Source organism: Lepidochelys kempii, chromosome 1 (genome assembly GCF_965140285.1).
Source record: "Lepidochelys kempii isolate rLepKem1 chromosome 1, rLepKem1.hap1, whole genome shotgun sequence".
NCBI classification, from domain to species: domain Eukaryota; kingdom Metazoa; phylum Chordata; order Testudines; family Cheloniidae; genus Lepidochelys; species Lepidochelys kempii.
In genome coordinates this window covers 249,118,911-249,144,256 of record NC_136380.1, presented here as the reverse complement: position 1 = coordinate 249,144,256, position 25,346 = coordinate 249,118,911, and the positions used below count along the sequence as shown (strand labels likewise).

Genomic DNA, 25,346 nt, shown 5'->3' with positions numbered 1-25,346 from the left:
TGGTTTACTTAAGATTTAGTAGGTAGCGCATGATTATCAAACAGACGTGTAGACTTAGGACACAGTAGGTATTCCTCTAAAGTCTACCCAGTAACTCCTTTCTAAATAGATTATTTGGCTTAATCATCAAGACAAGGCATAACAAGTTCCAGTTGCTGGCAGCTGAAGTTACCAAAATTCAAACTAGAAATAAAAGGAGGGAAATTAACCAATGCAAATGATTTTCAAGGGACGTGGTAAATACGTCATTTGGAGTCTTTAAATCAAGGCTGGATGTTGTGCTAAAATATAAGAGCTAGTTCAACCAGAAGGTATTGAGCTAGATGAAGGAGCCACTGGATGAAATTCTATGGCTTGTGCTACACAGGCAGTCAGGCTAGATGATCACAGCAGCCCCTTCTTGCCTGGAGATCTATGAAACAGAAGAAAGAACCTCACCCATAGTGATCCTCTCCTCCAATAATTTCACCTTCCAAGTTTTTCCAGAGCGTCCATTAACAAAATAACATTGCACTTTCATGTTTATTATTATTATTCATCCGTTGCACAGCTGTAACATCTAGGGGACCGACAAAGGGATTAGGCTCCCATTGTACAGACACACAACACACAGAGAGTTCCTGCCCCACAGAGCACACCACCTAAATGAAACTTGTCATGGCAAGGGATAAAAACCAATTAATTACATGACACCTGGCTGCATCAAACAAACATGTACTTCACCCAGCACCTGTCACCCAAGGATCTCAAAGTGCTTTTATCAACATCCATGAAGCCCCAGCTGGGAAGACATTTACATTTATAACATAATCTTTTCAAACCCAAAGCTCTTTGCAAAACAATAAGGGCTTGTCTATGCTAGAAAGATGGCACTAGTGTAAGTAGATCAATTTTAAAACTATTTCGCTACAGAAGTGCGACCCCCTCCTATTAAACCAACATAGACGCACTTACCCCAGTTTAGTTTAATTCTATAAATTCCTGGATTCATGTAAATGGGGTGAAGTGCTGGTAGTGCAGTGAGCATGTAAGCAAACCTGGCAGCCACTATGCGCCCAGCCAGAGCTAACACCCAGACTCGGACATTGGCATCTGCGGTTACCGAAGGGAAGGGAGATACTAACCAGGATAGCATTGTCCCCAAGTCTCATGCTCCTGTAACGTCTGCCTATTTCAGTGGGAGCAGAGACTTTCGTGTAGCCTTTTGGACAAAGGATGACGCCTCTAATGGGGTGGACCCCCACCCCATGTCTACTAGTGCACTGTGGTATCATCACATGTTATTAGACTTCCATCAGGATGTAGGATTTAAACGTACAACCTGATGGCCTAGAGACACCGGCTGAGGCATATTGACGCTAGAGGCATGTTTTAGGCTATGAGAGAGAGCACCAATGGAAAGTAATGACTCCCTCTCCACTCCCCGCCCTTGGGAAAAAGAAAAACAAGAATTTAGGACTTTTCACCTCTCAATGGAGTTGCAGACACCGTTTTCAGACTTGCTGCTCACGTCGGCTGCCTTGCTAGCTGTCATTGTGTCAGCACCTGGCATGGCGACAGGTCACCTGGGGGAAGTCAAAGCAACACTTCAATGATCAGAGGTACTGTATTGTGACAGATTGACAATAGCCTGTAGGATCCTGACCAAAGCTTATGGAATGAAGATAAACTTTACTGAATTAAGCTAAATCTGATTGAATCAGGGTTAGTACTTTGCGGGTTCCATTGTATTAAAATGCAATTGTGTATGTGTTATGGGGCACTGTATGAACCGTCTCTAGGAAAAGGGGGATGCTAACGTACTGCCTCTGTTATCAGCCCTTTGAAGTGCCCCTCCCCCCCACGCAGAGATGTGCATATACTAGTTCAAATGGGATTCTCCCGTGACCAACAGTCAACGCAAGGGGCTTTGGATAAACAGTCTAGTTTTAAAATGACTCGGAGCCTTCTTCCTCGTCCAGCAGACAGTCAGGACTCTGGTGCATGGAGGGCCCCAATCTTTATGGTGGGGTTGGAAGGACGGGGCCTACTGAGACCCCATAAAACTGGGTACTTGTACAGTAACTCCTCACTTAACTTTATAGCTGTGTTCCTGAAAAATGCGACTTTAAGCCAAATGATGTTAAGCAAATCCAATTTCCCCATAAGAATTAATGTAAATGGGTGGGTTAGGTTCCAGGGAAACTTTTGCACTAGACAAAAGACTATATTATATATATATATATACACACACACACAATATAAGTTTTAAACAAACAATTTAATACTGGTACACAGCGATGAGGATTGTGAAGCTTGGTTGAGGTGGTGAAGTCAGAGGGTGGGATATTTCCCAGGGACTGCCTTACTGCTAAATGACGAACTAGCAATCGGCTGAGCCCTCAAGGGTTAACTCATTGTTAATGTAGCCTCACACTCTACAAGGCAGCACGAATGGAGGGAGGGGAGACAGCACGGCAGACAGAGTCAGAGACACACACCGTGTGTCTGAGAGACAGAGATGTGCACTGCTCCTTTAAGTACTCTGACCCCACTCTAAGAACATTGCCTTTTTAAGTAGATCAGCAAGCTGAGATGGCAGCTGCTTCCAGGAAGCTCCCTCTGTCCTGAGCCCTGTCGTGTGTCTCCCCCCTCCCCGCAACCGCTCTACGGAAATGGGGTAAGCGGGGTGCAGGACCAGGGGGGAGGGGGACGCCCTGACATTAGCTCCCTTCTTCCCTCCCCCCGCACAGGAGACTCCCAGGAGCAGCTCCAAGGCAGAGGGCAGGAGCTGCACATCGCAGTGGGGGGAGGGACAACTGAACTGCCGGCAACTGATAGCCTGCTGGACGGCTGCCGCACAGGGAACTTAGGGGAACGGGGAGCTGATGGGGGGGCTGCTGGTCCACCCTGGTTCCAAGCCCCCACCAGCTTGCTGCAACGGGCTGCTCTTCCTGCAAGTAGTGGACAAAGCAGGCGGCTGCCAAACGACGTTATGAGGGAGCATTGCGCCACTTTAAACGAGCATGTTCTCTAATTGATCAGCCAGGTAACAATGAAACAACGTTAACCAGGACGACTTTAAGTGAGGAGTTACTGTACCGAGCTGAAGCTGTAATGAACTTGTGACTACAAAGGAAACTCCTCGGGTAGCATATAGAAGGACTGCTCCTGTCAGAGCCCTTGTTAGGATAATGTCTGGTACGTTTATTGACACGCGGGTAGGTTTGTCTATTGTTTTAAACACATTTTCTCGACAGTGCTTTTACCATAATAATAATACAGGCTCTCATAAGAAGAGCTGTGTGGTATCTATAACTATGGGCAGTCACGCTGTTAACTGTCTCCAAAGAGAAAGCAAGCAGGTATGCTAGGGCAGCTTGTCTGAGCTGGGAATACCACAGTGATGGCAGGGAACTGTTCAGCCTGCAAATACCCCAGTCAGACAGGGCAGAGATACAGGTCTCCATCCAAAAAGGCAACTGCTGGGGAGCTGGAGGCCTGAGAGTGGGTGCCTTGGCTGGACTCCTGAGGGGGAACACAGGTGCCGTTGCCCTGAACTGTGACAGGTAACACTGTCTGTTCCAACATGACAAACTTCCCCTGGCCCTCCTCTCTCCAAGCACACACACACAACCTGCCCCTGAAAATCTAGTAGGATAATAGCAGCAAGTCACTTCATCTCTCTGCCTCCATTTCCCCTTCTGTAAAATGGTGATGATCATTTTAATCCACCTACCTCCCAAGAGTGCTGTGAGAATTAGGTAGTCTTTGGGGCCTGGGCTGTCTATTACTCTGTGTTTGTACAGTGCTGAGCACAGTGGGACTTCTGTCTCAACTGGTCCCATAGACACTGCCATAATAAACATGATTAGTAATAATAACTAGTCAATGGCTGTACAGTGATTTGAACAGGCAAAACACTACATAAAAGCTAAACATTATTGTTCTAACACTTGGGTATCTGTCTTCTCTCAGGAGACAGTTAAAAAGGGCTTTAAAAATAATCTGTCTGATCCAGAGAATTAACAGCCCCATGGTTTATGAAGCCACTGAATCGGCAGCTTTCTTGGACTGGTACCCAACTGAGACCCAGGTTTATTGATTAAACTACTGTAGGCCCCATGGTCACTTTGTGCTCAGGTTCCTGCACACCTGGTGTATTCTCACTCTAGTGGGTCATTATAGAGTGTTACTGATCTCCCTTGGGAATTTAAGGGGGGAAATTCATCCCTGAGCTATATGCACTGAAATCAAGGGTGTCAGGGTGAAATGCATCCCTGGCCTAAGGTCTTTAAATGGCAGAAGTTGTTTTGGTCACTGCCCACTATTCTTTGCATGGTGATTTCTATTCTTTGTGGGGTAGGGGTGTCAATCTATCCTCTTGTCGCACCCTTGCAACACAGTCAGTGCAACAGATGTTCTCCTTTTTCTCTTGTCCTGAAAACCAACTCTGGCTCTTTAAGAGCCCAACCACCCCACAAGGCAGTGTCAGGACTTCTCAGGAGGGCATTATCTGTAGCCAGTGAAAAGCATTTCAATGACAGGAAGGAGTTCATTGTCTCTTACACAATACTTTGAAACCCTGAAAGCCTCTGGAGTCTATCCACTTGGCTGGTCTATCAGATGCTCCCCTGCCACGGCTGGAGTTTGGCAGCAAGACCAATCGCATCAGTAAAGTTAGTAGTTCCTAGGACTTTTGCAAGAGAATGAACATATACAAAGTATTTCTCATTTCCATGGTCTACATACTTTTAAAGAAAAGAGAGAGAGAGAAATAGAAATAATTCAGTCTTGTTCTTTTCTGAGTTTTCTTTCCCTGCTCTCACCCCACCCAGGCAAAATTCTGTAAGACAGAGTGAACTCTGGATCATCTCAATGAGTCCAGGTTCAGGGTTACTCATTACAAACCGTGTCATCTCTTTCCAAGGCAATAAGCCCCAGGGCTTCTCTTCCTCATTAGTAGCTGGAACAACACCCAATTCATTTCTAATGACAGAGCAATCTTGCAAAATTTTCAGGAAAATTGACCAGCCCAAGGAGCAAAATCTATTCACCCACTCATTAGGGGATATGTTTAAGGATAACGAAAAACTAAAGCTCATTCATTCTTCTGTCCACAGAATGACTCACTCAGGCAAGTGGGTGAGTAGATTTCTGCAAAGCTGTAACAGAGATTATTCTGCACTTAGATAGTAAGTTCACTGGGGCAGGGACCATCTCTTTGTGCTGTGTTTGTACAGCACCTAGCACAATGGAGTCCTAGTCTATGACTGGCGCTCTTAGGAGCTACCACATTATGAATAATAATACAGGCTGGGGTATATATAACCACTTCATTCAATCACCATCCGGAGCCTCTTTTGGCTCCATTCCCGCAGCCCACCCTGCCCACCTAAACTAGGAAGGGGAATCCGGCCTGACAGATGCTGTGGGTCTAGCCTGTGTACGGGTCAGGAAGGAATTTTTTCTCCCATGGGCCAATTGGCAGAGGACCAGGGAGTTTTTTGCCTTCCTTGCAGCATCTACAAGGTGTTTAGTACCTAACGGAGGTACTGGGATGGTGCTGCTTACTTGTTACAACATGCAGCTGGTTTCCAGTGAGGTTAAAAGAATAAAATGAATGGTTCCCAGAGGTGAAAGACCTGGGATTTTGGTGATTGGCCTTGGGCTCATATGATAGGATGAAACCTTGTGGTCTTTGTGGGCCACGGTCAGACCTTGTGGCCCTCGTGGGCTGAGGTCCCCACCCTCCTGCACCCTCTGTCCCCCTCGGGGGGAGGCGAGTGCTAGGACTCACAGAGAACAGAGTCCTGGGGGGTAGGCTGAGGAGAAACACCCCGCATTATGGATTATATGGTAAAGAGCTCTGTAACCCTGGCGCCAGTTACGGGTTATATGGTAAGGAGCCCTGTAATCTCCGCACTGGAACCAGTTAAATGCCTGATATAGGTGAGTAGTGGTGATGGGCAGGTTGTGGCTCTCCCCTACATTCAAGTTTAATAAAAGTTGCAGCCTGCCACTTAATTCCATGCATGTTTCTGTCCTTGCTTTGCCGCTGTGTCCATCAGCTAGCATTCAGATGTGGGCAGATGGGCAGTAGCGGTCAACATGGGTGGTAGTGGTCAACATGGGTCATACGTCTGATCCAAGCACACTGCTAAACTAGCCACCGTGGGAGGTGGGAGGAGAGGCTGAAGAAGAAATGGATCATCACTGGCGGTGGGAAGGAGGAGGGTGCAGACCTGTTCAGCCTCCCACTAAAGCCAGGAGAGACTCCTGTTCGTAGCTGCTTTCTGCACTGCTCCTGCTTAGGAGCTGAGGGACACTAGTCTGTGACCATGTGAGCGGGGCTGCTCTAGGCAGGAGGGTTCACTTCTAGCCACAGAGATAGAGCTGAGAGTATAATGCCCCATGCATATTTGGGACTTGAACCTGTGGCTAGAGCAGCACATCGCTCCCTGGCCACACGGGCCTGTAGCAGGGAGTGGAAAATAACGGGGGGGGAGGCAGAGGGTAGGCAGAGGTAGGCACCCAGGCAGTGGTGCTGGAACAGGGCGGGGCAGGAGCCCATGGCCCTCCCACATTTCACCAGGGCGGACCCTTCCCCTCCTCTTTCACCCGGCCAGGCCAGCATGGAGCCCAGCCAGGGAGCCCAGACAGTTGTGGGAGACACACGTGTGGACCCTCCACCTGCCTGCGGTGCAGGGGGCTCTGGGAAGCCCCAGGCCTGTGTCCCCAACCCCAGGCTCCCCACATGGCCCAAGGCCGGTGGAGGGTCCACGACTGAACGCTGGCTCACCACAGCTGCCCATGCGGCTCCTCCCCACCCGCCTTCAGCCGGGGGGTGGGGGGGACATCAGAGTTGCAGCCTGGCCATGGTAAGAGCTGCGTGGGCAGCTGTGGCATGGCCCCTCCACTAGGGTTGCCAACTTTCTACCCACACAAAACCGAACACCCTTGCCTGGCCCCTTCCCCACCCATCCTCAGAAGCCCCACCCCCATTCACTCCATCCCGCCTCCCTCTGTCGCTTGCTCTCCCCATCCTCACTTACTCTCTCATTTTCACCGGGCTGGCTCAGGGGTTGGGGTAGGGGAGGGGAGAGGCCTCTGTCTGGGGGTGTAGGCTCCAGGGTGGGGCCAGGGATGAGGGATTTGGGGTACAGGATGGGGCTCCAGGCTGGGGCTGAGGGGTTCGGAGGGCAGGAGGGGGCTCTGGGCTGGGGCTGAGGGGTTCGGAGGGCAGGAGGGGGCTCTGGGCTGGGGCAGGCAGTTCGGGTGCGGGAGGGGGATGAGGGCTCTGGCAGGGGGTGCAGACTCTGGGGTGGGGCTGGGAATGAGGAGGTGTAGGAGGGTGCTCCGGGCTGGGGAGTGGAGCCGAGGGGTTTAGAGTATGGGAGGGGACTCCAGGCTGAGGCAGGGGGTTGGGGTGTGGGAGCAGGTACAGGCTCTGGGATGGGGGTGCAGGTTCTGGGATGGGGCCAGAAATGAGGGAGGGGGCTCTGGGCTGGGGCAGGGGGTTGGGGTGTGTGTGGGGGGCAGGGCTCCGGCTGGCGGTGCAGGATCTGGTGTGGGACAGGAAATGAGGGATTTGGGGGGTAGGACGGGGCTGGGGCACGGGGGTGGGGTGCGGGATGGGTGAGGGCTCTGTCTGGGGGGTGAAGGCTCTAGGGTGCGGTTGGGGATGAGGGGTTTGGGATGCAGGAGGGTGCTTCGGGCTGGGATCAAGGGTTCAGAGGGCAGGAGGGAGATCAGGGCTGGGGCAGGGGGTTGGGGTGCAGGAGGGGGTCAGGGGTGAAGGCTCTGGGTGGCGCTTATTTCAAGCAGCTCCCAGAAGCAGCAGCATGTCCACCCTCCACTCCTAGGCAGAGGCATGGCCAGGCGGCTCTGTGCACTGCCCCATGTGCAGGTGCCACCCCTGCAGCTCCCATTAGCTACAGTTCCCGGCTAATGGGAGCTGTGGAACCAGCACTTGGGGCGGGGGCAGCATGTGGAGCCCCCTGCCTTCCCGTACGCAAAGGAGCCGGAGGGGGTGTATGCTGCTGCTTCTGGGAGCCACGTGGAGCCACGGCAGCCAGGGAGCCTGCCTTAGCCCCGCTGCGCCAAACAGACTTTTAAAGGGAGCCACCAAGGTCCCTTTTCAACCAGGCATTCCAGTCGAAAACTGGACATCTGGCAACCCTACCCTCCACCTGCCTTGGGGGTAGGAGCTATGGGGCAGGGACACAGCCTGGGGCTGCTCTCGGTGGGACCCCCACACTGCGGGCAGGTGGAAGGTCCCCTGCGGCTCTTATCATGGCCAGGCTGCGGCTTCGAGGCCCCCCCCCACTGAAGCCAGGTCAGGGAGAGCTGCGCGGGCCACTGTAGGGAGCCTGGGTCCTCCACCTGCCCTGGGTGAGAGGTCCGGGGGAGGGGACAGGGGCTGCTTTTGGCCCGCGCCACACCCTGGGCATTATGATTACTTTCTTTATAAAACAAAACCCAAAGAAGACTCTGTCACGTGTGGGACCACAGAGGCCTGAGCTCGGGCGCACTCCACTACTCTGTGAACAGGGACACCAGGCCATCATGGTCCATAGATTGACAAGAAGGGAGGCAAGATGTCAAGTGCCAGTTTGACAATGCACTCAGAAATCTTTGCCATTGTTTGGGGGAACAAAGCAGCCATCTGATACCATTTCATAACACATCAGGGAAAAGAATGCCACCAGAAGCGGGAGGGGAGGAAAGAAGAAGGGGAAGAAGCTCTCAAACCTGTTGACTGGACTGTGGGAAGGATGCAAAGTCTCAGGACAGAAGGCGCTCCACATATCTCCCACATGCACATGGCCTTACGATTCCCAGGGTCATGTGACAGTGACTTCCTGCTGCCAGGCAGAGTGAGACCTGCCCGGACCTCTCTCTTCCAAACAGAGTTCCTGCCTGCTTTGTGTTTGCAACAAGGCGTTTGTTTACTGATCTATCATTGGCATGCAGGAAACGGCCTGGAAATGAGCTGTAATCATCTGTCACCAGCAGTCGCTGTTTGGTTTTCTTCTAATTTAAGTTTTCCTTTCTTTCCTTTCTCCCCAACCTCCCACTCAAAACACAGTAGTAAGATAAAGCATATGCTTCTCTTTACTGATGCTGGATGCTTTAGGGAAACCAGGGTTTAGCATTTCAAAACGGACTAGTGATTTTGCGTGCCCAACTTGAGATATCTTAACAGGGGGGTAATTTTCACAAAGTGCTGAGCACCCACCTCCTGAAAAGTCAGGGCCCTCAAAGCAGTCCTGGAAAGGGCTCCCAAAAAAGGTACGCCAATTCCACTGTTAGCTTTTGAAAATTTAGCCCCGTAGTATATGGAAACAAGTAACAATCATCTTAGACAGCATAGGCTTTTCCACAACCCCACCTCCTTGTGAGCCAGCAGCAAGCATACTGACAATGAACCACTGAGAGATGTGTGTCTGTATTGGGGGTTCATTTGTGGTGATGATAAGCTAAGGGCTGGAGTAAAAGACTGACTAATAAACGTTCTCACTCCCTTGCCATCCCACACTACTCAATCATGGCAAGGTTCCCTTTTGCAAGACAAGGGTATTGGGATTGGTAGGAGGATTGCTTTTGGGCATTGATTCTATTCCAATCCAGGTCACATGGCTAGAAGTCACCACCATCTGTTCGGCTGCCTAGATGAAATAGTTAATGTGGTTTTAGCCCAATTCCTAGTGGGTATGTCTTCACATCCCGAAACACCACCACCGTTGTCTACCTTTATCCCTAAAGGATAGAGAAATCTTTCAGAGGAAAATGAGCAAAACTTATTGTGGAGAAGGTGGAAGCAGACCTGGTGTTAATCTGCCCACTCTGCTATCAGAGTAGGTACTCACCTTCTGCAGATTTCTAAACACATTCCTGAAAGCTGTAGGACAATTCTAATTAGGTAAGCCATGGGAGAACCAAACATTAAACAGTTTAGTCACTGTATCTAATGACATCACGGAGCTTCTATTCACAAACATGATCAAACAACCACAATAAGCCTTTCAGGGCTTCCTCTTTGCTACACTGTTTATGGTGCTATAAACAAAGCAAATCCCACATACGACCTTGTGGTTTTAGAGATGTTCACTGTACAATGAACCTTAGCCATTTGTAACCTGGAATGGAGTGCCAGCCACCAGCATGGTAGGGGATAAGGCAATATCTCAGATTACAAGACTTTGGGGACAGGGATTGTCATTTGTGTTCTGTGTTTGTACAGCACCTAGCACAATGGGGTCATGGTCCATGACTGGGTTCCTACATGCTACAATAATACAAATAACAATAATAATAATCTCATATCACCAGAATGATGCCAGAGCTCTTCACCTGCCAGTTTGCAGAAACTGTTGCCCAAGGAGGATAAAGACCTAAAGATTATAGGAGGGACAATCCCCAGTTTCTCTTCTAAGATGCCCACAAAAAGGTTCCCTCTCCCCCCTGCCCAGTCATTTACATTTGAAGACATCTAAACCACATCAATTTCTTATTCAGGTCCATAAGACTCAACAACAATACATAGCATTTATATAGTGCTTTCAAGCTTCAAAGTGTTCTACAGTGCAAATATAACATACAGAAGGCAACACCCAGCAAACAATATATAAAGAAGAGGAAGGATGCCAGGAAGACAAAATACTAACAGGAAGATCACGAATAGGGCTGAGCTGAAAGTTGGGAACTTGAATTCAAACCCCTTCCACCCCACCCTGTACTCTATTTAAAGGCTATTTCCCTTTAGGGGAAAAAGAAATCGCACACACAAAGTCCACTGCGTGGCCTGCATGCAGGTTCTCAATGCTCAAATGAGTCTTCTTGTTATGCATGTGCACGTACAGGTCAGAGAATTAATTTCCTCTGGGATCTCAAACAGCAGTTTGACCTAGATTGCGTCAAATCACAGAGAAACAGAGAGGAAGTCTCCAGGGCACGGATATACTCTCCCAGTGCTCTAAAGGTGGCAGAGCCTGGCGCGAAGGAGATGGGAGGAAGAACCAAGTGGCAAACTCCCCTTATGGAGCAGGAGCGCTCAGTGGGTAGGAAATGCTGACTCTAGGGACCCAATGGTGCCCTTCTATGGTGCAAAGCATGGTTAATAATCTTGGTCACAAAGGACCAAGGGACCAGTTAGGAGACAGAAATGGGTTTTATAAAGGATGGGATGATATGAGGTCCCTGACACTTGATCACAGGATATTTATGGCCTGATTCAAAGCTTATTGAAGTACAGGGTAAGAGTTCCATTGACCACAATGGGCTTTTATCAGGCCCATAGTCAGCAATAGCTGACCCTCAGAACTACATTGAAGGGGCTTCTCTGAGTCACCTTCATTTCCTTCCCTCACCCATTCAGAATAACAGTCCCGATGCTGTGGTGACCCTCATACCTGCAAGCTGTAGAAACCCACAGTGCTTTTCTAAGCATTGTCTCAGTGCATTTACTTGATAGCAATGGAAAGCATTCATCTCCTTCCAAGAGCTGAATGTGCCAGCTGCATAGCGCTCCTGGCTTCTGCTGACCAAGTCGATTCAAGAAACTCGGAGCAGAACTCCCGTCATTACATTTCAGCAGGATCTTAATTGTAGATTTCTAACTCCAAGTCATACACATAAAAAGTCAGTGAATTTATGCAATGGATGTCCCTGAAGTGTCACATGGAAGCACTCCATTTCCAGCTTCACACTGCATTTCACAGCAGGATGCCACATGATCATACCTAATGAACCAACAGTAACAACACAGAGCACTTTTCCTATTCAAAGTGATGTATAAACCTGACAAAATCCACGCGTGGTAGGATAAGTACCATTATCCATTTTATGGATGGAGAAACTGAGTTGCAGACAGGTTATGTGACTTAGAGCACACAGAGAATCAGGAATAGAACTCAGGGGTGTCTGACTACAAGGCCTGTGCTCAGATCATTAGGCAAGACACAGACAGTGTCTGTGTGTATTTATTAATTGTGTACATACACACACACACACTTTACAAAATTGACTTTGACTGATCAGCGCCTATGAAAAGCAGGCCACATCGGTATCTATAAATGAATGTAGGCACCCAACTTTAAACACCTAAATTTGAAAATCTTGTTAACTTTAAGACTGAGTTAAAGTTTAGAGGAAATATCTGGGTGAAATCCACACTTTATTGAAGTAGACGGGAGTTTTGCCATTGACTTCAGTCGGGCCAGAATTTCATGCCAGTAATTTCAGAATAACAGAAAAAATAAACAAATATCCAAAAACATGGTAGTTATTGAAAAAAATACCAACCATTAGAAACCATTATGGTTATGTTTAAAAGGAACCCAAATATTTGACAGTACAGAAAACAACCTGCCACTAAAAAGGTTTTCTTAATTCTCCCTCAAAATGCAGAATTTTCCCCCGTAGTTATACTCCCTTAACGTGTAGAATGGGCCATATTCAGCTCTGGAACAGTGACTGTTTTAAGGTCTGATACCTTGTGAAGCATCTGGGCTAGCAACTTGAGTATCATTAGAGAACTTGCAAGGTCTTTTTACATTGGCATAAGGCTACTGTTCAGCTCTAGCGCTGTAGCCCATAGGGCTAGCTTGCCTTTATTATATTCACTGCCTTGCCTTCATTATATTCTGCCTTTATTATATTCAGCAGTAACCTACAGGCCTGTATCCTGTAAGGCATTGGCTTCAGAAGTTAGCATGAGACTTGAGGCCTATGAACGTTGGCATAGATAAACAGCTCAACAGTAACCCTTGAGTTTTGAGGAACTGGAAATAGAGCGTAACAGGGAATTTTGTGCATAATGACATCAGCCAACCATAAAACCATAAGTTAATACCAGCTTTTGGAAAGAACATCCAACCATAAGTGCTAGGGCAACAAATGGACGTATATGATATTTAGTTGAAATCCTTAATATACTAATCTATACAAGAAGGACACCTCAACATTAGTAGAATGAGGAAATACAAATAAGGAAGAGGGGAGAAACCCCTACTGAATATGCATTAGACATGGTGTCAGCATAATGTATTATAAAAGTTACATCCCAGCCTGTTGGCAGTGGGAGAGAGACATGTAGCTCTTGGGAGGTGCCAGAATGATGGCCACTGGCGATGAGGAGGAAGATGATGGTGATGAGGAAGACAATGGGTAAATTTCAGGTTGTCCTGCAAGGGATGGTATGAGCATATGGATGTTCAAATGTACATTCTGTAGTCTCTCTATCTACCCTACTGAGTTAGAGGGTTTGTGACTTTGTAAATATAGAAGAGTTCCTATAGCGTGAGTGTTGCAGCTGTGCACATCAGGGTTCCCAACTATATCGTTATTTTAATAATACTGGGCCTGATCTTCGGACAAGAACCTGTCAACCCTCAAAGTAATATCTGGGAATTCTTAAGTAATCACTATAATTAATACATAAGCTATAGATTAGGCAACACACAGGTGACTCCCAAAATATCAGAGCTCCAAATCACAACATTACTATATATGGCAAAGCTACTTTAGGCCTGATTTCAGCAAAGCCCTTAAGAACATCCTTAGCTTTAGTCACATACTTAAGACAATTGACTTCACTGGATCTTAAGTGCTTATGTGCATTGCTGAAATGGGGCCTTAGCTAAATTGCAGATTACTAACATGTATTTCTCTCTTCCTAAAAGGCCTGGAGAGTCGACCTCATGTTACTGAGGGAGCCTGACCTTTCAGCTGGAAATATGAGATAAGACCAATAAAATGGTTTCACAGGTCCAGAAATGTTTTTTTTTTCAGTCTAATAGGTGGCAGGGTTAGGGGCTGAGAGCATGGGATGGGACAGAGGTTTTATTGCCATGGCGCTTGGTTTTCAGAAGCGTTGAGCACTAGCAGCTCCCACTGGCTGCAGCTGGAGTTAGGAATGCTCATCCATACCCTTGAAAATCAGGACAATGACGTTTTGGGATGGTCTGCATAATTTATGAGGGGTGCAGCCGTAAGAGAAAGTCAGGTCATCCTGGGTGAGGTAGAGGGCCTAGTTTTTCAATAAGGATGAGTAAACTCAGTTTGTAAGATGGTGATCAAACCATGAACCATATTTGACTCTGTTCTGGACATGGGTTAGGTAACACCATATTATTCCAGGCAATGTGTGAGTCCTAAGACGAAGAACAGCTAGAATGTGCTTCTGGAACCATCACTCGTAAGTAACAGCACCACAGCGTTCCGGAGCACTGTGGTGTGACTTGAGCCCTGTTTCCAGTCCAGATGGGACTTTGAGTGACCCCTTCCGGGCAGGTCAAGTTTGTTGACGAATGACCCCCCACAAAGAACTCCCTGGTTAGAAGGGCAGATTGTCTTCAATAAAGAAGTGAAATAAAGAAACAAAAATGTGGAGGATGCCAACTCCTCTCCAAAGCGATAAAAACAAATTATCACCAGGGAGTAAGTGGTGGGAAAAGTGAAGACAACCCTAACCTCATCTAATTTCTCCTGTTGCCGCCTTTACCTTGCAGTGCACTGAGCATTGAATCATTCTCCTTCCCAGCAAAATTTAATAAACACCCTCATGAGGTGCTCATCACCCTGGGATCTGGGCTCCATCTGTAGCCCAGTAATGAGACTGTGTTACAGGTACCCCTCTGTGCCAATTCACAGAGGATAGGAGGCTGGAGCTATGACAGCAACCAACTACAGAAGCTTCTCTCTTTAGCTCAAGCCATAACAGCCTATTAGTTTAGCTCCAGAGATCTCTGGTTCAGTCCCCATAGTGTCAGCTCTCACACATCCACGTAGCAGAATTAAGAAAGATGCTGCTTCCCAGAGCAGGGAACAATATGTGCTGCACCCCCTTAATTCAACTTTCTTAAAAGGAGACCAGCGCCAGGAGATAACCAACCAGGATATCAGCCACAGGGTCACACATCATCCTTGTTTGGAAGAAGCCCAAACAGATTGCTCTGCAGAAAGGACTTGAATTTATTTATTTTTAAAGGGGGAAAGCTGCTGTGTTTGTAGGTTTGTCAAGACAATAGAAAAGGATATTGTACTGGAGCTGCCAGGAAACAGTCGACTGTCTGCCTGCATGAAGAGAAATTTTTCCCTTTCTTTTGTAATAGAAGGAATGTAGCTCAGAGAGCCGCCATCCGCCCTACACGAGGGAGGAAATATGAGAGCCTGTGCACTGCAAGGGTAAAGGAAGTGTGGGGGAGGGAGCAAGCTGAGATGATGTGGTTAAGTGGGTCATTGCACTGATGGCCAATAAAAGAAAGAAAGAAAGAAAAGAGTCTAAGTAGAACACTTGGGAAAAAGAGTCTTTCCTCTCCTGCTTCCCCCTTTCAATTCTCTCTCTCTCTCTCTCATGCATGTACACATACAGAGAGAGAGAGAGAGAGAGAGCAGTAATTCCAAAGGAAGTATACGTTTCTATTGGAGGATTTCAGCAGAGACCTTGAAATACAGAGCTAGTGTCAGGAAGACGGTGGCCTGTGGAAATACAAATTCTACCACCTGCAGCTGCAAATGCTACCACTGCTAAAAACAAAACAATAAAAGATTCTGGGATCTGACATCCAACTGTTCAGATGCCTCGAAATTCCTCTCAGTAGAGCCCTTCACTGATCTTTGGCAATTTGAACAAAAAACAGTTTAGACAAAGTGCCTTTAATCTCTTTTCTCCGCCTGCAGTGAAGCGTGCACTTGCATGTGTAGGAGATGTAGCATTTGTGTTGCTTGTGTTTACATTTTTCACTGACTTTTTTATAGCTTGAGAACCACACAGCAATTTATAGGGACAAAATAATGAAAGAGCTGAGCTTCTCATGGTGTTTAGTAAGTGGATGGTGGACATACAGCAAGAGGACCATGTCTCATGTTCTTTTGCCCTGCGAAAAGACCTTTGGAGGCAAAAATAAAATAAAATAAAAAACCTCAAGGGTAAAATTTTCAGAAGTGACTAAATGACTTATTAGCTTAAGTCCTATTTTCAAACGTGATTTAGAGCCAGATTTTTAAAGTGCCTAATGGGGTTTTCAAAAGTACTTAGGTCCCATTGATTTCCCAATGATTTCAATGGGCTGTAGACACTTTGGCACATTTGAACATTCCACTAAGCACCTATCTACATCTTTCGGTGCCTAAATACCTTTAAAAATCAGATTCTTAGAAGCCTAAGTCTTGTTGACAATCAATGCTTCAAAGTGCCTAAGTCACCTTTGAAAATAGGACTTAGGTTAATTAGGTTAATTGCTTCTGAAATTTTACCCTAAGTAAAACAAGCATCAAATTAGTCAGGCTGATTCGGATTCCTTTGCAATCTGAATGCACATTCCAATGTGTGTCTCTGTGCAGTCCGATGCCCTGTCACAAGATCATCAAGGTTTGGAGTGATACAGAATTACCTGACACACACATCCTCCCCTTCTTGAAAGACTTTTACGAGGAGAGGCCTGGGTTTGTGTGTGTGTATTTAAATGGAAAAAGTTTCTATGTTCAAGAGGGTTTGTTTATTTGTTTTCTTAATTTCTCACATTAACTGGCATGCAAGCAGACGAGAGGCAGCCAAGATGAGAGCAAATTGAAGAAAAGATACAAAATAATGGTATTCTTGACATTTATATCCCAGCTGACTCCAAATTGCTTGTCAAATCTCACAAATGCACTACAAACTGTTATGGAGCCATTGGTCATGATTCCATCATTAAGGCTGCATTGCAAAATAGTGTTAAAGTGGAGACTTATTCCATTGATTTATTAGCAAAGAAAAATATTTCCGTTCCAAATGCACATCATTTAGTAAGAGGATCCAGATTTAATTTCTGTGAAGGTTTTTAAGTGATTCCGTGAAATAAATTAAAAGCCAGAAACATTTTAAATGACTCATTTGGAAATCTTTTTGCTTTTCTGTTGGAATGTTTCGTTGAGTCCCTCATTTCTGAAAACTTTGAAACTTGAGACTTACCAGGTATGTAGATATTGATCACTTCTCCAGTCAGGGAGATGTGCTGAATTTCAGATGTACACAGTAAAGTATTAACTTTCATTTTTGCGTTTACTGTTATTTATGCCAAGCCATTTGACAAACACATTTTGCTCACAATTTATAGATTAATAGATTTTAAAGTCAGAAGGGACCATTATGACCATCTTCTAGTCTGACCCCTTGCATAACACAAGCCAGAGAATTTCACCCGGTAATTCCTGCATAAAGCCCATATCTTGTGGATGAGCTACAGTACATTTTTTATAAAGACATCCAATCTTGTATTCCAATGTCCTACCCATGAGGTCATCCTTCACCCCATATGCTCTGAATCAGGCCCAAAGATATTTTACTGTGCATGGGGAAGGCATTTGCTACAGTGAAGCTAACATAGAATGCATTTCACCAACATTGTAGTCAGGATTTACAGGGTCCAGGACAAAATGTCAAAGCAGAACTCTTCTGAAGTCAAGTCCCTTGTAGGGACTCCAAAGCTCCCAGATCCACTGATTGCTCCTGGCATCATCCTCTAAATCACCACTGCCTCACTTCTCCCTTGATTTCAATGGAGCTAGCATTGCACCCTTAGTTTTTAATGTCCCTCTTGCCCAATCAGGCATCCACATTCAAGCAGTTGTTCCCTCATGCTGACAGGAATTCCCAGAGAAAGGAGCACGGGGTGACAGAGTGCTTGACAACAGCAGTTGATCCAGCACTCTGATCATTGTGACTTCAATCAGTGGTGCCGTATACCTGAATATGGGAACTCTGCTAAATTGGTAGATTGAAGATAGCTTTTAACTCTCCCCAGCCTAATTACCTCAGTGACTCAGAAGGTGCAAAGGCACAGGAAGGAAGTGCCAAGTGGGGAGAGAGAAAACGGAAGAGCTGTAGGCTGGTAGAGCCAAGGACACGGGATGTCTCCCCTGCAGGGCTCAGGAGCCTTAGAGCCCCAGCATACTGTTCAAGCTGCTGCCACAATCTGTATAGGTGGTGGGAATGAACTCTGTAAATCAATCACTGGGTCTTTGCCTGAAGAAGGTCTCCAAAGAGTTTGCTTGGCTGAAAAGAGGCAGGGGCAGAGCATACCCCTGCCACACACACTGCACTCAGTTCAATTTAATAATGTCTTGTTGACATCACAAGTACCACAAGTGTTACCAACATGTTAACCAGACAGCCCACGCAGGTCTCTCTGAGAGATAAACACAATCTGCCTAGGATGGGAGACAGATTACCTTTACAATCCTTCCCCTCTCCAGTGTATGTCAGGTCCCCCTCTATAACCAATCCACAGAGGATGGGAGCCTTTCATAACCCCCAGGTGCAGCGGTTTAGCTCAAACTGTAGCAGTCATGCTCTGAGGTCCCCAGTTCAGTCCCAGGTCTGTCGGCCTAGACAGTGGTTTCCACAAGAGCACACACTCTCAACAGCATTCACAAGATTACGTAATAGTCCATCTAATTTGGAGATCCATTTCTCATCATAACGATGCACTTTAACAGGAAGGAACTATGGTTAAACTCTATTTCGGCACTGTGTTGTTTAAGTTATCTGTGGTGGCAAATAAAGATGATTTTGAGGATATTGTCTATACAGGAACTATTAGTAGACTAGACCTAAGAGGAAATTCCCCTGTCATCTTCTTTTCACGAGAGGAGTCCCCAAAAGTGCTTTTGTAATTTTACACTTGATCTACTTCTTGGCTGGTAAGAAATATGTTTAGCATTTAAATATGCATTCCTCCTGCCAGCTCCTCCATAAGTAATAAACATTCACATGTGACAGTATTTACTTAATGAAAATCTGTCGTCAGCTTCCTTTAACATTTATATTAACATTAATTGCATTAACATTTACAATCCCAAACAAAAAGGAGGAGAGAATTTCCACCATCACAAATTGTGTTAACATGGAGCTAAGTCAATTCCTAATTAAAAGGAACGTTAAAAACATAGAAAAACTTCAGGCAAACCCACTTCACAAACTTGAGAAATCACTTCTTTCACCAACATTTCATCCAAGAGCTATACACTTGCATAGAAGTATAAATAAGAAATCAACCTTTACTCTGACAATATATTCATTGATGTTTCTCATAATATTGTACTTTACGGTAGGATTAAGAAGTTTCCATGTAAAATGTATTATTAAGATACTCATAAAATTGTGTTTACAGAGTACTTTGTGTGGGAATATAAGTCAGCGTAGCAATGGAAATATGTTTGAAATAGAATCACAGGTTGTCTCCAGTTCATTTCACATGAGTCATGAAATGTCTTTCAAATGGCAAACCATCTTGGGAACCAGATTATCAACTTGTTTAGATAGTTGTAACTCAACTGCAGTCAAACAGAGCTATGGCATTTTACATCAGCTGAGGAACTGACCCTGGCCTCTATTGGCCACTCCATATTCAAGCCAATGTCCTCCACTTCTAATAGATCACCAATTTTTGTTGGCTCTTTGAGGGAGTTGTTTAAGAAAAGTCACACAGTACAACATTCTGTTTTATTCCAGATTAAATTAATTCATTATAAATCATACCAAAATCATCTTCCATAGAAAGGATTGTCCACAAGCGGGGAAAGAAAGAGGGAAAATATAATGCGAACTTAATTCTAGAAGTCCTTACATGAAAGAAGAATAGGGTTGGTGTACATCTGTGTGCCAGCCATTTCTGGAGACTATTTTCTACATGTCTTTTATTAAGGGAAAAAGAAAGTCTAACATAGTTCAAGATCATGCTTGATTTCTTAAAGAGCAGATCCTTCACAGAGAGCCCGAAAAAAATGAGAGTTTGAGTGGAAGCCTAACCTTGTTGAATTAGCTCCAGTTGTATGTACATGAGATCTGGGATTCTTATTTCCTCAGTGACTGCTGTCTGCACTGAAAAACCCTGGTGTGCATGAGGAATGAGTTCTTTGTCTCTGAGAAAGTCCCCAGACTGTTCAAGCTCAGAAAAGTAATCTCTCCCCACTGTTGTAAGAAACTCTTACACAAGCTGGGTATTAGGCACCCCAGAATTTACTAGTGTGAAAAACAGAACAGCTCCTGAAATGCTGGCATCTTTTGCTTAAATTTGTGGCTATTAAAGCCAATCCCATTTTTTCTTGAGAAGCTCCCAGCTGCCTGGCATCTTTGGGCAGCTAAGGAATGTAACAAGAATAGCCAGTGGCCCCTCACTGCACTGGTCTACACTAGATTTTCTTTCTACCTCAAATTTTCCACTGTGTAGCCCAACAGTGACAGCAATGGTGGGAGTTAACCACCACTATTTTTAGTACTGTATTATCTAGGATTGCTTGGAGCTAGATGTTTGGATCACTCAACACCAGTAACCAACTAGAACTATGTCTACACTAGTGCCACTATTGCTGTCATTGATTGTAATGCACCAGTGGGAAATCTTAGGGAAAATATTCTAATGCAGACACAGCCACTGAGTCTTGGTTTCCCGGTGGTGGGACTCTATGCACCTACTCTGTGCTTAGCAGGACTGGAATGTTGCAGCCATCTTGGTGGAGGGATTCTTATTGGTCAAGCTTGTGAAGGCCTTGCGCTGAATTTGAAGGCATTTCTCCATTTATCAGTCAGTATGTCTGTCTGTCTGTAACACAGTAACGTACGAATACAGCATCCAATCAATCTCAACATTTCAGGGAATGTTCTTGGCATCAGTGACCAGAACCCTATTGATTTGGGGTAAAATTGGAAAACAAAAGGGAGAAAAGGGGGAACACATGAAGCCCTGGCTATCTGCTGAGCCTAGCAACATGGAGCCCTGCTGTGTGCAGGAAGCTTGGCCTACGCGCTACAAAGTGCATGACCCCTCAGTGTAATTTAGAACAAAACTGATCACCCCAAAGCCGCTTCTCAGCACTTTTGAGAATTCACAACCTAAAGTGGCAAGGCAGACAAAAGCAGATTCTCAATTAGGGCCTGATCCAAAGCCTGTTGAAATCAATGGAAAGGCTTGCATTGAATTCAGTAGGCTTTGGATCAGACCTATGGGGTCTATTTTGGCCAGATTTTGACTCTGCAGTATAAAAGCAGAACATAACGTGTGTGAAGAGAAAGCCTTCTCAATTTGGGGGAGGCATTTACACTTGCTAACATGCAACTCAGTGCTCTGAATAACCCAACACTTCACTCCTAGAAGAAATCATATTTCTAGATGTTTAACCCTTGAAATGTGATGCACTTTTGAATGAATTACATGCCCCCGATCTTTTGATTTTTAGACCTTTTCAAAGTAAATCTCCAAGAACTGAAAAAGTGAGTGGAAATTTTTCATCCCTTCTCAAGGTATGTGCTGGAGCATCTGTAGTATCTTATAAAGTTTTGTTGGGTTCATACTGGGTATTAAGATATGTGTTTATGAGTCTTAATGTTGCGCTGTGAAATTTGCAGTTTTGCTCCACAAAAATTGGCACTTTTTGCCATGAAAATAAAACCTCCAGCATTACGACCCACCAAGCCTCCTGCATTGTTGCATTGTGAAAAAGACAGGTGCATTCTCCTCACTCTGCTCTTCTGTGTGGCTTTATGGCAATGGACTCTCAACAGCTTCACATCTGTGCAGTGGGAAACCTTTCAGCAAAAGATGCAGAGGGCATGTTATCCACCCCTTCCCCAAAGCAAGCTCAGCGTTTTTTTTCTCTCTCAGTAGGACACTCTGATGGGTTGACTTAATCATTCACATGTGCAGGTCATACACAGTGCGAGCAAAATACCAGCACTATTAGCACATCTCGCCTGAACTGCTTGTGGTAACGTGGCTCGTCAGCACAACCTTGGCAAAGAATCTCACAGGATATTAAGAGGAGGGCAACATTCCTGCATGTCTCTAGTGTGGAAATGCACACATGTGCGGATTCAACAAAGGACCTGAGCACATGCTTAAGTCCATCCTTATTCAGGAATGAACTTAAGCAGGTGCTTAACTTTAAGCACATGCTTAATTCCCATTGGCTTCCATAGGACTTAAGCCTGTGTTTAAAGTTCAGTACTTGATTATGTGCTTTCCTGAATTAGTGGCCAAAGTGCTTTGCTAAATAGGAATGGACTTAAGTATATACTTAAAGTTAAACATGAGCTGAAGTGTTTTCCTGAACCAGTGCCATAGATCTGAATACTCTACTCCCCAAAGCACTTCACTGGCTATATTCCCAGACAAAACCAAGAAAAGCCTCAAGCCCACACACCTTAGTTATGCTTGCAAATATCTATTAATTTAACACAAAGTGATTAGAACACTGCTGGTATTTTAAAAGAGTCAAACATTTAACAGTCAGGAAAGCAGAACACTGCAGCTCAAATCTAAATGCCACAGTCTGGAAATCCTCAATTAAGGTTCCAACGCCAGCCGTGTCTTGAACCCCTCAGAGTTGCAGGCTAGAACTAGAGCTGGGCAGAGAATGGGAATTCTACTTTGTAAAGGATTGTGAGATTTTAAAATTTAGCTTCATTCTGAACAGAGCAAAACCCAAAATATAGAAATTCGCTGTGAAGGAAAATTTTTAAAACAACATTTTCAGGTCATTCAAAATGTTTTGTTTTGACATTTTGATTTGATTTTGACTTTTTTGTGGGTGGTATTATATTAGTTATTTTTAAAAAAAGCTGGAATAAGATGTTTTAACATTGTCTGAGCTTCCCTCTCCCCCGCCACCCCCCACACGCCCTTTTCTTCCCTCTAAATTAAATTCCAGCAACATAGACCTGATCTTGCGAAACGTTTTGATTTTGACAGAACCACATATTCCAATGGAATATAGCTCCATTGAAGTTCCTGCAACCAACTCTAGCTAGAACATCACTTGAGTCCCAGTTCAGCAAGTACTTAAGCATGTGCTTAATTCTGAACATGTGAGTAATCCCATTGCCTCCAACTCAAACTTAAAGTTAAGCCCATGCTTAAGCACTTTGCTGAATCTGAGCCTAGTTATGACATGAAAGGATTTGAGTCTTCCCTATACATGTGAATTACAACACAATCTTTTGCTTACATTTTTACAACTAGAACATACAATTCTGACATTTGGGGAGGGTGAAGTGAGATGCGTCTTGCCTATAGCCACCCATGAGTGAACATTTTGGTCCTGGCTTAAATTTGATCTCTGAATTTTTATTTAAATATTGATACAGCATTTTAGTTGTCTGACTTTCAGATGTTCACTTTTAACCTTAAACTCCTCATTTCATATTTTTAAATAATAAAACCTACAACCTTCTAATAATGTTCTTTAAAATAATATTTACATTTAATGTTAAAGATAAAGCTTTAATAGAAGAAAGAAAGAAAGAAAGAAAGAAAGAAAGAAAGAAAGAAAGAAAGAAAGAAAGAAAGAAAGAAAGAAAGAAAGAAAGAAAGAAAGAAAGAAAGAAAGAAAAACCTTCTGAAATGCTATTTCTACATCTGCCTTAATCACTATTTTCTTGAAAAGCTCTTATAGATAAATCATACACAAACTATTCACTAATTTGGTTTAAAAAAACAGTTAAAGAAGCCCAAACATGACAAAGAACATTACAAATAAAAATTCCATTGATTCATATATAAGGCGATGAGGATTTACATTAATAAATCACAATCCAACAGGCAAGCTAGGCATATGCTGAACTCCACACATCCGTGGGGTTACTTGCATATGTAACATGCATGAGTAACATAAGCTACTTCTCTTCATTTTCAAGGCCCTTCATGACCTATCCCCACTCTACCTGTCATCTCTTATTCAGTATCAAAAAGTCAACTCCCACCTCAGATCAGCCCACAATGCCAGCTTCCACCATCCATTTGTTACATTTTCCATCAAGCATGTTTGTGCTTTCTCCAATGCTGCCCCTCATGCTTGGGAGAAGTTCCCCATAAACAGCCACAAAAACAATCGATCCTTCTTAAAACTCTCCTTCTCCATGAGCCTACAAAAAACATAACAATGGGTAGGCTGCTGAAGTGCTGAGATCACTGCCTGCCGTGCTGACCAATACTGTCATCCTTTCCTTGTACTGCTCCGTTGATCTGTCTGTATCCATCTGTTGTCTCATACTTGGATTGTAAGCCCTTTGGGGCAGAGACATTCTTTTTGTTCTGTGTTTGTCCAGTGCCCAGCACCATGGGGGCCTGTCCCCTGAGCAAGACTCCTAGGCGCTACAATAGTACAAATAATAAAAATAAAGAGCCTTTGCAGAATTGAGGCCACAATGCCCAGTCCAGGTCCTCTCTGAAGCTAATACAAAGGCTCCCATTAATTTCAGTGGGAACTGCATAAGGTCCATGCTGAGCACTGACTGGAAATTCCTGTGTGGAGCCCTGACCCTGGTCAGGCAAAGATGGCTTGCCTGGGATGGGAAACAGATGGAAGCTTCATTGCAAACTCCACTGTAGAGTTTGGAAACTCTACCGTGCAGATGCTGCAATGGCAGCCCCATTCTTTCAGAACACTGTACTCTTCTGGTCCTGCAGATAGTACACACCTGAGTCAAACCTCAGGCTGATAACTGAAAGCTCAACAAATGCAACCTGCACCCTGGAGCAATGGTCTCCATACCACTTCCACACAGGAGTGCAGAAATGTCGCCATCAGGCTCAGAGAAACTATCCTGCAGTGTTGTGGAAGTGTAGGGAGCAGGAACAGTTTAGCTAAATGCCCTAGGGCAAAATCCTAGTCTTATGAAAGGCTTGTCTACACTGGGAAATAACACTGGGTTATAACAGGAGTTAACTAACAACACAATATTAAGAGCAGGCAAGAACCACAACCAGAGGACACAGTTTTAAGTATGACTGTCCTTAAATGTGTAGAAGCATATTTAACATCCCATTAGTATGGTCTGTGTTAAAAGGAGGTAAGATAAACGTAGTGGCACCTTCTGACCTACAAGTCTATTATGTCATTCTAGTCAAACCCTAGATCTCACTGCAAATCTCCAATCCAGGCAGAGCAGACAGGATCTCGCTTTTTAAACCATCACACCAAAACCCTGAACAATACTGAATTCACCTCCTTGTAATGATGAACTCAGTCAGCTGGCAGGCTCTGCGCTTGTGACCCCACGAAGACAATACTAATGCATCTGCTTGGCACCGAGCCATCCCTTCGACACTCACACTCACTACGGCCGATTCGAAAGAGAGCTGTGGTGCTGTGGTAGTCACTGTAGGCGGGACTAATCTCTCCGTTACAATGCATCAGCTCCGCTGCAGGTACTACAGCAAAGGCAACTGCTGTGAAGCAGCCCCCAGGAAGCGTACATTGTGATTGTGGGGAGGGAAACACCAGCCTTCTCTCATGAAGAGAAGCCATGAAGATGAGCCGGGCACTAGATCTTCAAACCAAGGGCAAACTTTTCAAACCTGGGTACCTAACGACCGGCGCTGACA

At 45.1% G+C, this 25,346-nt stretch overlaps 1 protein-coding gene across 6 annotated transcripts in view; it reads right to left on the bottom strand.

The window, feature by feature from the left end:
* DENND2A (DENN domain containing 2A) overlaps positions 1–25,346 on the bottom strand; it is a 79,750-nt gene that overhangs the window by 45,377 nt on the left and 9,027 nt on the right. For all 6 annotated transcript variants that reach the window (XR_012156063.1, XM_073322491.2, XM_073322462.2 and 3 more), the window contains one exon: positions 1,467–1,565. Coding sequence is in view for 5 of the 6 variants with exons in the window: in XM_073322491.2 (XP_073178592.1) it covers positions 1,467–1,552 (86 nt within the window). In the remaining variant the exon portion in view is untranslated. The remainder of the gene's footprint in view (positions 1–1,466; positions 1,566–25,346) is intronic.